The 14,975-nt window shown below is 36.3% G+C and overlaps 1 protein-coding gene across 3 annotated transcripts in view; it reads left to right on the top strand.

Moving 5' to 3' along the window:
- The window catches only part of ZNHIT6 (zinc finger HIT-type containing 6), a 41,018-nt gene that overhangs the window by 5,960 nt on the left and 20,083 nt on the right, over window positions 1–14,975 (top strand). For all 3 annotated transcript variants that reach the window (XM_026700264.2, XM_087930126.1, XM_087930127.1), the window contains 5 exons: window positions 1,497–1,582; window positions 2,918–3,021; window positions 7,549–7,617; window positions 8,213–8,293; window positions 8,476–8,556. In XM_026700264.2, the coding sequence (XP_026556049.1) occupies window positions 1,497–1,582; window positions 2,918–3,021; window positions 7,549–7,617; window positions 8,213–8,293; window positions 8,476–8,556 (421 nt within the window). The remainder of the gene's footprint in view (window positions 1–1,496; window positions 1,583–2,917; window positions 3,022–7,548; window positions 7,618–8,212; window positions 8,294–8,475; window positions 8,557–14,975) is intronic.

The raw sequence follows: 14,975 nt of genomic DNA, 5'->3' as shown, positions 1-14,975 counted from the left end.
GCCAGAGGTAGCCTGACTGCCATTAGGTACTGAGCTGAGATCCTCAGACCCCTTGTGAGACCATATGCTGGTGCGGTTGGGTTCCTCCTAATGCAAGACAATGCTAGACCTCATGTGGCTGGAGTGTGTCAGCAGTTCCTGCAAGATGAAGGCATTGATGCTATGGACTGGCCCACCCGTTCCCCAGACCTGAATCCAATTGAGCACATCTGGGACATCATGTCTTGCTCCATCCACCAATGCCACGTTGCACCACAGACTGTCCAGGAGTTGGGGGATGCTTTAGTCCAGGTGTGGGAGGAGACCCCTCAGGAGACCATCCGCCACCTCATCAGGAGCATGCCCAGGCGTTGTAGGGAGGTCATACAGGCACGTGGAGGCCACACCCACTACTGAGCCTCATTTTGACTTGTTTTAAGAACATTACATCAAAGTTGGATCAGCCTGTAGTGTTTTTTTCCACTTTAATTTTGAGTGTAACTCCAAATCTAGACCTCCGTGGGGTTGCTAAATTTGATTTCCATTGATAATTTTTGTGTGATTTTGTTGTCAGCACATTCAACTATGTAATGAACAAAGTATTTAATAAGAATATTTCATTCATTCAGATCTAGGCTATCTTATTTTTGTATTCCCTTTATTTTTTTGAGCAGTGTATATTTCTTAACTGAAAAAGAATTCTAGCTCATATAAAGATACTTAAAATTTAATCAAATGCATAGCATATTTCAATCACAGTTGAAAATAGGGATGAAATGTATTTGAATATTAGTAGCTCAGGTTGGTAGTTAGGCTATGGTTTGAGTACCGAGTTTGGTAATTTGGTTGCAAAGGAGACATCATCAGTGTGTTTTGAGTTGATGCTCATGATGCTATTTCTCATAAACCCAAAAGCAATCGATTTGTAAGTTTTCAGCAAAACCTTTGTAAAATGCAGTCACATGACTGCAACACACTGCAAACAACATAATGCAGCTGTATTGCCAACTCAAACTCAAAACCTGATGTCTCCTCGAATGGTGATGAAACATTTGCAACCAAATTGCCAAACTCAGAGCTCAAACCAACAGCCTAAAAACAGGCATGCTCAGACTCCAAAACTTGAAAAAAAATACTTGAAAACAGGTATGGAATGGGTACATACACTGCACTTCAGCAATAATAATAGTAAAAATTATTTACAGTCAATGACTAGTCAGATCCAGCATGCACTTAATACCACCAAAACAGCATAGAGAATTTAAAAACTCAGAATAAAATCTCACTTTCTCTTTAAAGATATTTGTCTTTTCCTGGGGTCATGTGGTAGGTTTGTGATTGATTAAAAGTATTACAAAATCTGAACCTCTATACACTGAACATTTTAATCCTATATATATTGAACATTTTAATGCTAAATACATTACTTATATGTAGTTCTTTATATTTTTACATATCAACATCACTTATATTTCAGTAAAATGTCCCCTTGCCTTTTCCTTGATTTTCTTCTTCAGACTATCGGTTTCTAGAAGACGGGGGAAGAATGACTGACTGTGCTGCTCGAGATACTATTTCTCATAAACCAAAAAGTAATAGATTTGTAAGTTTTCAGCAAAACCTTTGTAAAACACAGCCACATGACTGCAGGACACTGCAAACAACCATAATGCAGCTGTTTTGCCAAGAACCCTAAGAATGAACACATGACTATGAAGGGGGCCTGGCCATTGGAACTTCGAATCCAGATCATAAGTCCTAAGTCCCTTTAATTTAAATTGATTGTAACTTTGGACAGCTGCTAAGCAGCCAGTCATAAGTGAAGAACTGCATATATCCCTACATGGAAGCCCCTGCTCTTCTTTGTTAAATTTGAAGGAAATAGAAAGAAAAGAACAAACAGAAATTGCAGAGATAGAATGTCCTTGGAAGAGCTAATGTACCGAAGACACTTCAAAATGGAGAGTATTTCTCCATGTTGCAATGATAAAATTCTAGAGCTATAAATAAACCCATATTCTGCATAAAACAAATGATACACAAGAATTTTGCCAGAAACATTGTCCCATGGAAGAACCTTCCATTTTATTGTTTGAAAGATGGTTTTTTTCCACTTTCTTTTTTCCTCTTTGATAATTGCTGCTGGGAGAAACAGGAAGTGTGTCTGCAGAATGATTAGGTTGAGGGAATGTGGAAAGGAAAATGGTTAAGCTGTTTGGTTTCATTTGGAAGCATCTATTTGGGAGCAGTGCCTGATGCTTGGAAGGCACAAGTAAAAACTTAACGTAGTTCTGCTGAATAGACAGCTTAAGGGAATGACGGCTGGCAAAGTAGAAGTTTCTCATTTAGAATTGCAGAAATAACTGCAATTATAGCAATATAGCAATAGGTTTTCAAGAGTCTGTTTTTGATCTGTATAGGATACTTAGTATGCTTTGCCTTATACCCCCAGATAGGTAATGCATATCCTGGATATGTTTCCAATCTTGTTAGCTTTTAGTGATTAAGGCCCACATATTCTTCAATTCCCAAGAGCCACATATAGAAATGATTTGAGTGTTTCATCTATTCTGTAAAACAGAATACATTTGCTTTCAACATAACATACAATTATAGTTTACTGTTAGAAAAATAAGCTTGTAAGAACAAATATTGCACTCCTATGTTTTGTAGTTGGGCCATGAGAAGGTTGGAAGTTTCTGGTTTAGTGACTAAAATTTAAACTTGATCGTCACCTTGATTTATTAAAACAAGTTTTAGACATGATGACAAACTAAATGAATGCAAAAGATTCCACGATTCTTAAAAAAAAATGCGGGTCTTGAGCATGTGAAGCCTAGTAGTGCTAAACCACAGTTTCTCAAAATAATTATTTAAAGTAGTTCATATCTGAAAGTAATTTTTATGCTTGTCATTTTAAAACTTGCCTCTTCATCAGGTAAACTTTCTGAGAAACCGAGCTCGGAGGTGCAAGATCTACTTACAAACTTTACCAATTGGCTTCACAAAGAGACGAGAGAATTCTACATTCTACAGCAATAAGTAAGTTTCCAGCTGTTATTAGCTTGGATGTTAGCTCAACAAAAGCCCTCATTCTAAATATGGCTTTCATATGTAAGTGTCTTAAGGTGAGCAAGTGATGAAATTCATTGCAATGTCAGATATATTCTGCCACTTATCTACTTGGTGCACATCATCACAACACAAGTCTGAAAGGGTTTCTTGATTGATCCTAATAAGCCATTATCCGGCTATAACATCTGAATTATTTTCCCCATTGACCCACAGGGGTTCTGGTTGTTTTTCATCATTCTGAATAAAGTTTCCCTTTGACTGATTTATATTTATGTTTGCTCAGTATGTACTGTCTATGTATGCATTTAATCTTGTAATCGTTATATCAAGATATTAACAGTAGACTGATCTAAGCTTTCTAGCTTTATTGCAGAGAATGATAGAAAAGAAATACAATTTTTCAGCCAGCAAGAAGATGCTAATACATTTCATTGTTTTCAAGGAGTATAACTGTGAATTAAAAAGGAAGGGGAGCTTTTATGTAACAACAGAGACATCTATTTGTTTTACCTATAACTCCTGTCTACATAGTTATACACAAATGTTATAATCTGTCACTATAGCACAGTCTGTTTTAATAACTATTCTTTCAGTGGATGAAATAGATATTGTGTCATGCTCCTGTCAGAATCTGAATCTGAGGAGGAAACCAGACAGCTGACAGGGAATGGGAGTGTGGCTCCGTTGGCTGTGGAGAAGGCTGGGGAAGGGCAAAGTCCAGCTGGGCAGAGCAGGGGAGAGGTAGAACAAGGGAGAGGGAGTTCAGAGGAAGAACTAGGCCCACCTCCTCTTCATCCTAGGGCAATGGTGGCTAACCTTTTTGGGCTCCCGTACCGATAATTGCGCGTGTGCTCACGCTCGTGTGCCATCACCCAGAAGGTAATGCGCTTGCCCCCCGCATGCCCCCTGCACGTGCGTGTGCAACCTGTGCTGCACGCTATTGCATATATGCACATGACCCCTCTATGCCGCACACTTCTGCGCATATGCGTGTGTCTCCCATGCGTTGCCATGCATGCGCACCGGCTCCCTGACAATCAGCTGGCGGGCGGTGCGTGCGCAAGCACAGTAGACCATTTCTGGGTGAGGGATCGCATGCCGGCAGTAATGGCTCTGTGTGCCACTTCCGGCACGCATGTCAAAGATTCACCGCTACGGTCCTAGGGCATGCAGGAAGGAACAGAGAAGAGAGCAATGTGTGTTGCGTGGCTTACGGGGGAGGAAATGACCCTGATTCCCTTCATTAGCCACAGCTGGGAAGACAGTTGATAAGAAAGACAGGCTGCGTGTGGCAGGCTGCTGGGAGCAAACATGACTTTATCCTGTGTTGTCGTGGCTTATCTGTGTTCCTGGCATCTTCCCAAGTGTGTTGAGTTTTGCCGTGCTTTCAAGTCTGAAATTCTTGCTCCTGCTCTGCCGAACTAATTACTTCAGTTTGGCTTGTTTGGACTTTAAGTTACAGTTTGTTTTGCTCGTGTTTTGAACTTAATTTTCTGTAGTTAAAGGCTGTTCCTGGGAGTGTTTTTCTCCAGCCAGAAAGTAACCTGGACATTGGGGGCAAAGTTGGAGATAATAAAGCGGCTCTTATTGCTTATCTGACTGTGTTGCCTTTGTGCCACTTCCCGGGTCATCACAAAAGCTTATGCACAAGGCTCTTCATTTCCTGCAAAGACTAAATTGGCTATAATTCTGAAAACCAATAGATGGCTCTCTTGCAAATATTTCGTGTTACTATAAGGCATTTGGAAGAAGAAATTAGTGTACTTCTATGTTCTCAGTAGAAATCTATCTAAGTACGCTTCTGTGGAATACTTCTTAAATATACAGCAACAAGTTTCTGAGTCCTCAGTTATGTGTCACTTGTAAATGTTGCCATTCTTTTTTTTAAACAGAATTAAGGTTTGAGTTTATGTTTTGAATATTATTGTAGCTTCCCATTCCTATGGTTTCATTGTTGTCTTAATGAATCATGATAGTACTTTTTGCAACCTCATAGAGTTCCTAAAAATACATAATCAGATTGGCTGAAAGAAAGATGCTTGGCATGTAAACGGTTTGTGTTCAAGTGAACTTATGATTCGTGATTACATCAACTGATCAGTAGTTAAAAAGAATAACCCCATTCACAATTACTTTGACTTAACTGTTTCTTAAGCTGCCTGACCATGTAAATACAAAAATTGACATAAATAATTTCTGGTTAAAGTTTCCACATCTTTTCATCTCTTTCTTTTGCCTAAAGAATCTTGTAATTGTTCTTACTTTAAAAACAGCTAAATATGTTCCATACTCCAGTGAATTGTAACAGCCTAATTAAATTTCCTGGGTAAATACTCGTTTAGTTCTCTTTTTCATCATGCTGAATTTCTTCTAAGAAAAAGGGAGACTGTGGCACTGGGCAAAAAAACAAACTGAGTGAAACACACATTCCAAAGGAAACTTCATAAATGGTAAAGCTCTCAAGCAAAACCTTTCTCCTTCCAAGTCACTGCATCCTCTGGAAGGCTTGGTGCAGTTTCCTTGTGTTTCTGTGTTGGGATCCGCCCATGATTCACTAATGACCCATACAACCCTAGAAAGAAAGAGCTATAGGAAATCAACATTCACTTTCGAAAGATTCTATAAACCAGAATTTATATTATCAGGTGTAGGCCTTGTAAAGCCTTTCACACATTACCAGTCACCGACTTCTGACTGGAGGCAGTAAACATCCGCAGAGCTGCAACCCTCTCATCCCTGATTTAATGTTTACTTTATAAATCTCCTGAAAGTGAAAAATAGGTTTCTAGAAAATAGGTTTCTATGTTTGTTTGTTTTCTATGTTGTCTCCATATTTGGAGAAGGGCTTTAATGCTTTTATTCCCACTTATTGCTGAAATTCAGTTCTTTTCTGGCCCTAAATGTTGCTGGCAAAATTGCATAATGCTAAGAATTTCTGGAGACAGTTTTCCTGTGTGTTAATAGAATGAAAGCATCAAGTGAAAACATCCAAATGTAAGAAGCAACCAACAAAGAAGAATTGCAGGATGATGTGTTTGCAAATGGATACAATAGAGAAATGATAAAATCCTATAGAACACAGGGTCCCAGTGCAAATTTTGCTTCTCTTATGTACCAGAGGAGGTGAAGTATAAATTGTGCCATTTTTGAATAAGGAGAAATAGCACTGTACTGATCAATTAGGATTTGCAAAAGGCTTCTACATTTGTTAGTGGAACAGAAATTGAAAAGATAATCCTGTTACTGCTATTAATACGATAGAAAGAGATTGGGTAGAGCAAAATTTCCTCAAAACAGTTAAGGGGCAAATAGGCAACCCTGAAGGTACTCCGTACCATAGAATCGGAGGTGTTTTTAAATTTATGTAAATAAATACATAGTCCCACTATTTACTGATGTTTAAAAAAACAATGTGCAAGACTAACTAACATCCAGTAGTATTACACTTGAACTCCATAGACCTGTATTTACATTCTGCCTAGATGTTCGTGGAAGTTAAAATCTTGCACATATGATTATCACAAGATAGATGAGATTATGTCACTGAGCATAATTGATCATTTGCATAAATTTGCTCCCAAAAACTTAACTCTGGAAAAGCACCTTGTTATTGTCCTACATTACAGATATCATAATTCCAGCATTTAGTTGTACATTGTTAGGCCTATGTTAACAAAGACACTTCACACTTTTTGAGAACAGCTTCAGCATACATACAGCCTGCGTCTCCAAGTCCCATTGCTTTTTTGACATGGTATTTGTAGAGAAGAAACAGTCTTCAAAACCTCTTTGCGGTGATTTCTTCCCTTTGTTCCCCTTCTATTGATATGTACCAACTTCTTATTCTAGTCATGAGTCAATTTCCCTCCTTCTAAAAATGCTAGTTGTTTTCTTCCAAAGAAAATTCTTGTTCAGAATATTCCCAGCCTGTTTGGACAATTTATAAAGTAAAATTATTTTATTTCATCCTAATTTCTAAGTAAAGATTGCAAAATATGCTGCATATTCCCATGCTGATACATCCAAACAACTTGGATGTTGTATTTCAATATAGCTGGGAACAGATTGATCTACATTGCTTTTGCTTGTGATCTGTTGATAGAATGTTGTTTTATTAACCAGAGTTCAAAATAATTTCATACCTGTAGGACTGTACTTGGAATACTTATGTTTACACATACATGTGGAATAGGAATAGAAACATCAATTCTTAAATACAAGGAAAGCAGCAGTTAAGTTTAATCCATATTAAAATGTAGAAGAAACTTTGCACTTGGAGCTAATACTTGATTTTCCTGCCTGTTGGGTTATATTTTGGTTGTGTTTATAAATCTGAAGTCAGAATAATTTAAGACTTTTGATACCTCCCCAAGTGAACAAGCCCTGAACAGCTTTCTCCTATTTCTTACTTTTTTGGGAATTTTCTCTATACAAGGCAGTAGCAATTGCATTTGTAATAAAAAGAATTTTAAGGATCTATTTTCTTTTTTTCAGGGAACAAAAGTTCTACTGGCACTTGAAGCTCATATTTCCTCAGAGTCATGCTAAATTCACAGAACAAAGGTATTCATACATAACTTGCCAGCAAACTTACTTTCACATGAAGTTTAAATACTTATGTAATTAAATTATTTAATTTAGATAATTTCTGGATTATATTTTACAATTACATTTGGGTTTTGTTTGGAAAGAATGCACAAGTTTCTCAATAAACAAACTATTGGGATATTTCCTTCGAGCTGTTTCAAAATTACATATCATCTTACCTATTTCTAGGTAATCTAGGAAGCTTTAAATTGAGAAAGTATGGCTCATTGTACATATTTCTTATATGGCTGTACCCCCAAGCATTTACTTCAGTTTCTTGTATAGAAAGATTATACAATAGGAAGATGGATCTACCATTAAAATTTATTTAAAGATATGAAAGAATTATTTCTATTTAGAATAAATAATTGAAATTGGAAAAACATAGCAGAGAGTCTTTTTGGTGTCTTGGATATGAATTCCTAAATGTTTTGTATATATCTCTGAATGAACCTTATGTAGTTGAAAAAGAATAATTAATAAAATACATACAGTACATATTAATGTGTTGCTAACCGGTTTGTGTATTCCTATGAATATCTTCACTGATAATTTATATTTCTGGATAAAGGGTACCAGATGATAAACCATTGTGTGATATTTTGAAGACATATATTGATCCTCAAGAATGTGATCCTGTGAAGCAGCAAAGGTAGTTCTTTTTACAAAATATTTGTATGCTCTATTATTTCAGTACATTAGTACAATACAGTATATTGTGTATATTATTTTTTCAGTTGGATTCTCTTGCTGAATCAACAGTTTTTTTAAAAAAGGTTTCTGGATTTTTTGTTACGATAAGATTTCTTAAATGTTACATTTTTTAAATTGCAGATTAAAAATCTACACAATATCTCCCCAGTCAGACATACAAATTTTGATGAAACTAGAAAATAGGCCACATAATTCTATCAGGTAAGAATTTTAATCTTATTGTTATTAAAGGGAAGAGTATATCTACTGAGCTTACAGATAATCAGTTGATTAACTATGAGCTGATTAGAGATAGGATTTTGTAGAAAGAGATATTGAGTAAACTTACATTTTTCTTTCTTCAAAATTGTAATATTTCAAAGAAGGCCTACAGCTTATGCAGAATACATACTTTTCATAAACCACCTGAGATTCTGGGTTGGGTTTGAAAAAGCACTTGTTTGAAACTATTTTTTAAAAATGAAGATGACTGCGAATTTTTAAGTTATAAATACAGATCAGTGTAAGGCAAGTCCATGTATCCAGAAAATGTATTTCTAGTTATTGTGGATGATGAAAGGAATTTATTTTCTTTTCACGTTGGTCTATGCTGGAGTGTTGTAAATTATTCCCTTCTTCCATGCATAGTTTTGGCAGTTCCTATTGGTCAACTATCATATTTTCTTTTTCCATGCAAAATGGATGGTGGTGAGGAGGAGGAGTTGGAGGAGGAAGAGGAACATATTAGGTCATCTCAGAAATTGTTTACTCAGTTCAATAATGTGTTTAATAGTCTTCTCTCTAGTAAAAACAATAGTGTTTGCAGTTTCTCTGGTTCTTCTTTTTTTTGAAACTGTGTGACTGATGGTTAAGAACACACAAGACATTAAAACAGTGGTCCTCACCTTTCCAGCTTGGTGGGTCGGCAGGATGGGAAGGGTTGGTTCCATGCGAGCACCACGGAGATTGAGCATCTCTGCATTAAAACACAACATTGTAGAAGCAAATTTGCTTGACAGATGACAAATCTGTTCTATAGTAGTGCCATCTATTCATAGAGCTTTTTCTCTTTTGATTTCCCTTTTCCCTTCTTTGTCTATGAGACAGAGGGCAAAAAACATAAATGATTCCAGAGATTAGGAGAATCCACTAATGATTAATCTTACTCATCCTCACAAGCAAAATATACAGTATTGTATGTATATATTTTAAGAAAAGCTAATTCACTGTCAGACAAAAAGAAAAGTGAAGAGAAGATACTTGGTTAGGCAAATTAAGGTTACTTAAGAGTTACAAGTACCTTATTAATTAACAGTTCAGAGCAGGGTGAATACACTATTGTTCTTGGTTATTCTTGTAGTGTCTTAAATTCCTGTTAGATATAGCTATTTGTCCTCTTCAGAATTAATCCTTTTGTCCAACATAATATGCTTGGAATGCCTTAGTAATGATTTCATACAGTAGGATTATTGCTTTTTCCAGTAAGGGAAGTAAAGAACCAATTGCCAAATAATACAATCTGGTTGGGGAACTACATCTTATTTTCTCAAGTGACTTTCCAGAAAAGGTTTTGTGAGTAAAAGAAATGATGGTAATCAATAAAGGATGTTTTGGGATAATACATATATTTACCGTATCATGAATCACAAGTAATTAATAAGGCTTTTTGGTACCTGAATAAACTTTTCCATGCACAACTTCTTATATGTGTATAGTTTCAAATATTCTTTCAGAAGTGTTATAAGAGTGCTTACAGTATGATGTCAGTGAAGGAGTAATGTTGAACTTCAATTCCTTTGTACGATGACTAAACTGTTAGTTGTGCCACATCCTAATATTTCTTAGCTGTACACATATTTGTTGTGAAGAATATCTCCTTATTTTGTGTTTTAAAGACCTAAATATTATTATTAATTCTAAATATTGAGCTAGTCCTTAGCTAACTGCTAATTTAATTTTTTCTTGGTTAGCTGAAACATAGTACTAGAGTTTATTTTTTCTTTCATTGCCAAATCTGTCTTTCGGAATTCCAGTCATTATATGCCAGTGTGAACCATTACCAATATTACAGCAATCTTTGTTTTAAACTGATGATAGTTTTCATCAGTCTTCTACAGTCTTCAAATTTCTACTCCTATTATTCCAAATCACTATAACCTTTTCCACAATGTTTGCCTAGTGCAGGGCTGTAAAACTCACGGCCCATGGGCCAGATGCATTACACCCATGCCCAGTTTAGTGAAAAGGGAAAAAAGTCCTGGTATGTCACATGGCGCTGCTGTGATGATGCAAGTTTGACACCCGTGATCTAGTGAGAAAGTGCAATGTAAACACAGTTTCAGAGTTTTCCTTCAGAACTGATTGTATCATATCCTTTTTGTTTCCAAAGGCATTTGTTTAAATCTGCTATAACTTAGTTTGATTTCAGTTCTGTCTATGCTATTGGCTTTGCAATTGTCCACCTTTAAATGAGCAATTATTAAGAAGTGGTCACTCTTCATATTTTTAGTTGCTTTGCAATTAATATGTCATTAAGTATTGAATTTAATGATAATAGAATTTAATGATCATAGAATTCTGTAAATACTTAATAACAATTAAGCCACCTGTTATTTTTAAAGTAATCCGTTGAGGAAACTTTTTTTAAGAACTACATTGTTATTTACATTTTTTTTAGGAATTACATGGGTTTTTTATTTATTACAAAGCTATGAATAGCTAAAAGGAAGCATAATTCATAGTTTTCATTTTTTACAGGATTCTATCAGTATTTCCATTTTATGCTGAGAGCCTATTTTGCCTCATTTCCTCAGTGATATACTTCCTTATGTATTTCAATATATTTTAATGTGCTATGTTAGCAAGAATCCATTACATTCTTGAGTGAAAAACAGTCATCTAAATTCATTCAACAAACAGTGCTCACTCCTCCATTTGCAATTGCACTATAAATAGATATCTTATGTTTCCTTAGATTGCACAAGGCTGTAGATTGGCATCTTGAATATCAAAAGTTGAATGCTAGCAGTATAGGTAGTATTTACATTCAAATACGCATTTAATTTTCTGCACCTAAACAAGGAAATTACTAAAAACTATGCAATGAGTTCTGTACCTGAATATCCTGAATTTTAACCTGTGTTTTGTTTTGTTTCTCAATACTATTACTGAATATTTAAGGCATGCAAAATGTTCTAACATAGAACATTCTAATCCTGAAATAGGATATTCTGTATTGTAATAGCCCACTTTGGAAGCTGAATTGTTTCAAAGTATGTATATATTGCAGAATTTGAACTGATAAAAGTGGAAGAATAGTTGGGACTAGCATCAATAATTTGAATTGTTTCTTTCGCTGGTTTGAGATAGAAATTTTGTTGTGCTGCTGTCCAAAAGAACCTGCAAAATGTATTTTCACTTCTTTTTGCCAAAAGGGAATCCCTCCGTTTATCTTTTACTGACAGAAATGAACTAGAATTGTTCTCCTGACCTTGTCATGAGAGGTTTGACCTTCTTTCATTGGCAGAGCCATTGGAATATGTTTGTTTTCAAAAGTGAGTGGCTTTTTGGCAGGCAGGCAGCAAATAAAAACTTTATAAGAATGCAAAGACCTTATGGGAATATGAAGTTTAATATTCTTTTAATGCAACCTATTGTATATTAATTGAAGACTTTTATTCATGAAGGGACATTGCCAGGTAAGATGAATACATGGCCTAACAGCACTTTTAATAAAGAGACTTTGTTCTTTTAAAGGCCCTTGTCTTGAATAACTCAAATTTATGCAATACTTGATATAACTGATTTATTTTGTCGCCCTGTTTCATCATAAAAGTTACACAATTTCTAATGCATCAGCATTATATTCTTATCATAATCCACATACTAGACTTTATTTGGGAGTGTGAATAGGGCACATTGGTGGGTGGAGTGAAGCTTATGTACCACTTGCTTGGAGTTCGTGATATAGATCCACGCTTGTCTTCATGAATTTGCCAACTACAGAAGCCATTGTGTCAGATACTTTTTCAGCTAAAGTTCTATGTAGCTATATAACTCTTAAAATTACTCAGTGAGGCCTAACAATTCCTAAAAAGAAAATGTCTGGTCCTAGAGACTTTTTTGCTGTAATGAATTATTGAATCTTCCACAATGATTGATTAAACGGTATGCTTATATTCTGGTCCTTCAGAGTTCTCTTTGATGCCACCCTGTTTTAAATTCCAAAAGTATAACTTAATACTGTGAAAACTACAGTTTAAAAGACATCTGTGTGAAAGCATAGTAAGAAATAATTTATCTTGCCCTTTATTCCTTAGCAAACATCAGTAGAACTTTTGAATAAAGCGTAAAGCTGTAAGGAATTGCTAAAGCTACATCATTTGAAACAAAACAGTTTTCCTTAGTGTGTGTGTGTGTGTGTGTGTGTGTGTGTGTTTTCTTAAGTTTTTGCAGGTACTTACATATATGGCATTCAGCTTTGTTCGGGTATTTTCCCACGTCATTGTAGTTGTGCTTTTAAAATTGTAGCAACGTTTCGGCAGAATCTCATCTGCCATCATCAGGCTTCTGTATAGTGTTCATCTGTGAGTCAGACTTTTACAGTGGTTTCAGATTTAAATTTGGGGCAACCTATTGCTGTGCCAGAATGGTTTTTTCTTCATCCTGATTGGTTGGGAGTCTTGGTCTGTGTTTATTGGTCTTGGAGTTTGCTGTGTTCTGCTTGATTGGTGTTTCTAATATCTTCTGTCTGTTTTTTGGCTCTTTTTTGTATCTTGATTGGCTGGCAACATTGTGTTACTTTATTGGAGGCCTTTAGTGCAGCTTGGCTCCGGGTAAATGGATGGCTATCATTAGTTAGGAAGCTAGGTTTCATCTGGGTGCCTGGTTGGGATGTGTTTGAGCTGGAGGTATCAGGGGGATCTGTTTGTGCCCAGGTGTTTGCCTGGCTTGTGGTGTGGAGATTTTTTTGTTTGTGAGTGCAGGCTTCCAAATGATTGACAGTCTGGTGGAATCATCTCTTCTATTCATGCTTTCTGGTCTTTTTTCAATCTCTATGGCTTCTCTGATGATTCTGTGGCTGGGGTTTTCTATAGTGGCTAGGGTTTTGGTGCCATTGAAGTTGATGCTATGACCTGTGGCTTCCATGTGTTGGACTAGTGAGGAAGTGTGTTCCAGCTTTTTGACTGCATTTTTGTGTTCATCCAGGCGGGTACTTATTCTTCTATTGGTCTGTCCAATGTATGTGGCCGGGCATGATGCATAGGGGACTTCATATATGCCTTGGTTTTCCAGGTCAATTTTATCTTTGGGGTTTCTAAGGATGGCTGCTATTTTTCTGTCTGTTTTGAAGGCAGCCTTGATGTGATGTCTGTGTAGTATCTTACTAATTTTGTCTGTAGTACCTCTTATGTAGGACAGAACAGCTGTTCCATAGGTCTGTTCATCTTCTGGGTCTCTATTAGGTCTCAGTGTGTTTTTGTGGATCAAGCCGGTGATTTTGCTTTTGTGGAAGCCATTGGCTGTCAGTACTTTAGTCAGGGTGCATAGTTCAGTCTTAATGTGTCTGCCAGGCGTTCTAGTAATTAGTGTTTTAGCCACGGAGTTTATCTGTGCTGGGTGGTGGTGGGATTGGGCGTTGCGGTAGCGGTTAGTGTGTGTTTTCTTCTGGTATACGGTGTGTCCTAGTGTGCCATCTGTTTTTTTGTTGATTAGTACATCTAGGAATGGTAGTTGTTTGTTTCCGTTTTCATGGTGAACTTGATTTTGGGGTGTGTGCTGTTTAGGTGTGTTAGGAAATTGTTTAGGTTTTCTTTTCCATGGGGCCAAATCACAAATGTGTCATTGATGTATCTTAACCATAGTTTGTGTTTGTGGATGGCATTGGCCAGGGCTCTGGATTCAAGCTGCACTAAAGGCCTCCAATAAAGTAACACAATGTTGCCAGCCAATCAAGATACAAAAAGAGCCAAAAAACAGACAGAAGATACTAGAAACACCAATCAAGCAGAACACAGCAAACTCCAAGACCAATAAACACAGACCAAGACTCCCAACCAATCAGGATGAAGAAAAAACCATTCTGGCACAGCAATAGGTTGCCCCAAATTTAAATCTGAAACCACTGTAAAAGTCTGACTCACAGATGAACACTATACAGAAGCCTGATGATGGCAGATGAGATTCTGCCGAAACGTTGCTACAACTTTAAAAGCACAACTACAATGACGTGGGAAAATACCCGAACAAAGCTGAATGCCATACATATATGGCATACACACAAACACACATATATATATATGTTTGTGTGTGTGTGTGTGTGTGTGTGGTATTCAGCTTTGTTTGGGTATTTTCCCACGTCATTATAGTTGTGCTTTTATAAAAATAGATAGTAATAACCAGCTGCATAAATTAAAAATTGTGGACTTTTAACTAAAAGAGTATTTCCAAGAAGTTTGTGTTAGTTAGTGGTGACACCATATCTCAAATTATAGCAATAAACATTGGAATACTTTAAATATATGCAGTATGCCCTAATAGTGCCTTCTGTAACTTAGTTTCTTCCTTAGTCTAATATTGGGACTACAACATCCAAAGGTTTCAGCCTTTTTGGATGGAAATGTTGGTTGTTGTTGAATCAA

The sequence above is a fragment of the Pseudonaja textilis genome, chromosome 3 (genome assembly GCF_049901715.1).
Source record: "Pseudonaja textilis isolate UNSWEBS1 chromosome 3, rPseTex1.2, whole genome shotgun sequence".
NCBI classification, from domain to species: domain Eukaryota; kingdom Metazoa; phylum Chordata; class Lepidosauria; order Squamata; family Elapidae; genus Pseudonaja; species Pseudonaja textilis.
Note: the sequence above shows the minus strand (reverse complement) of the source record. Positions and strands in the feature narration are given on the sequence as shown.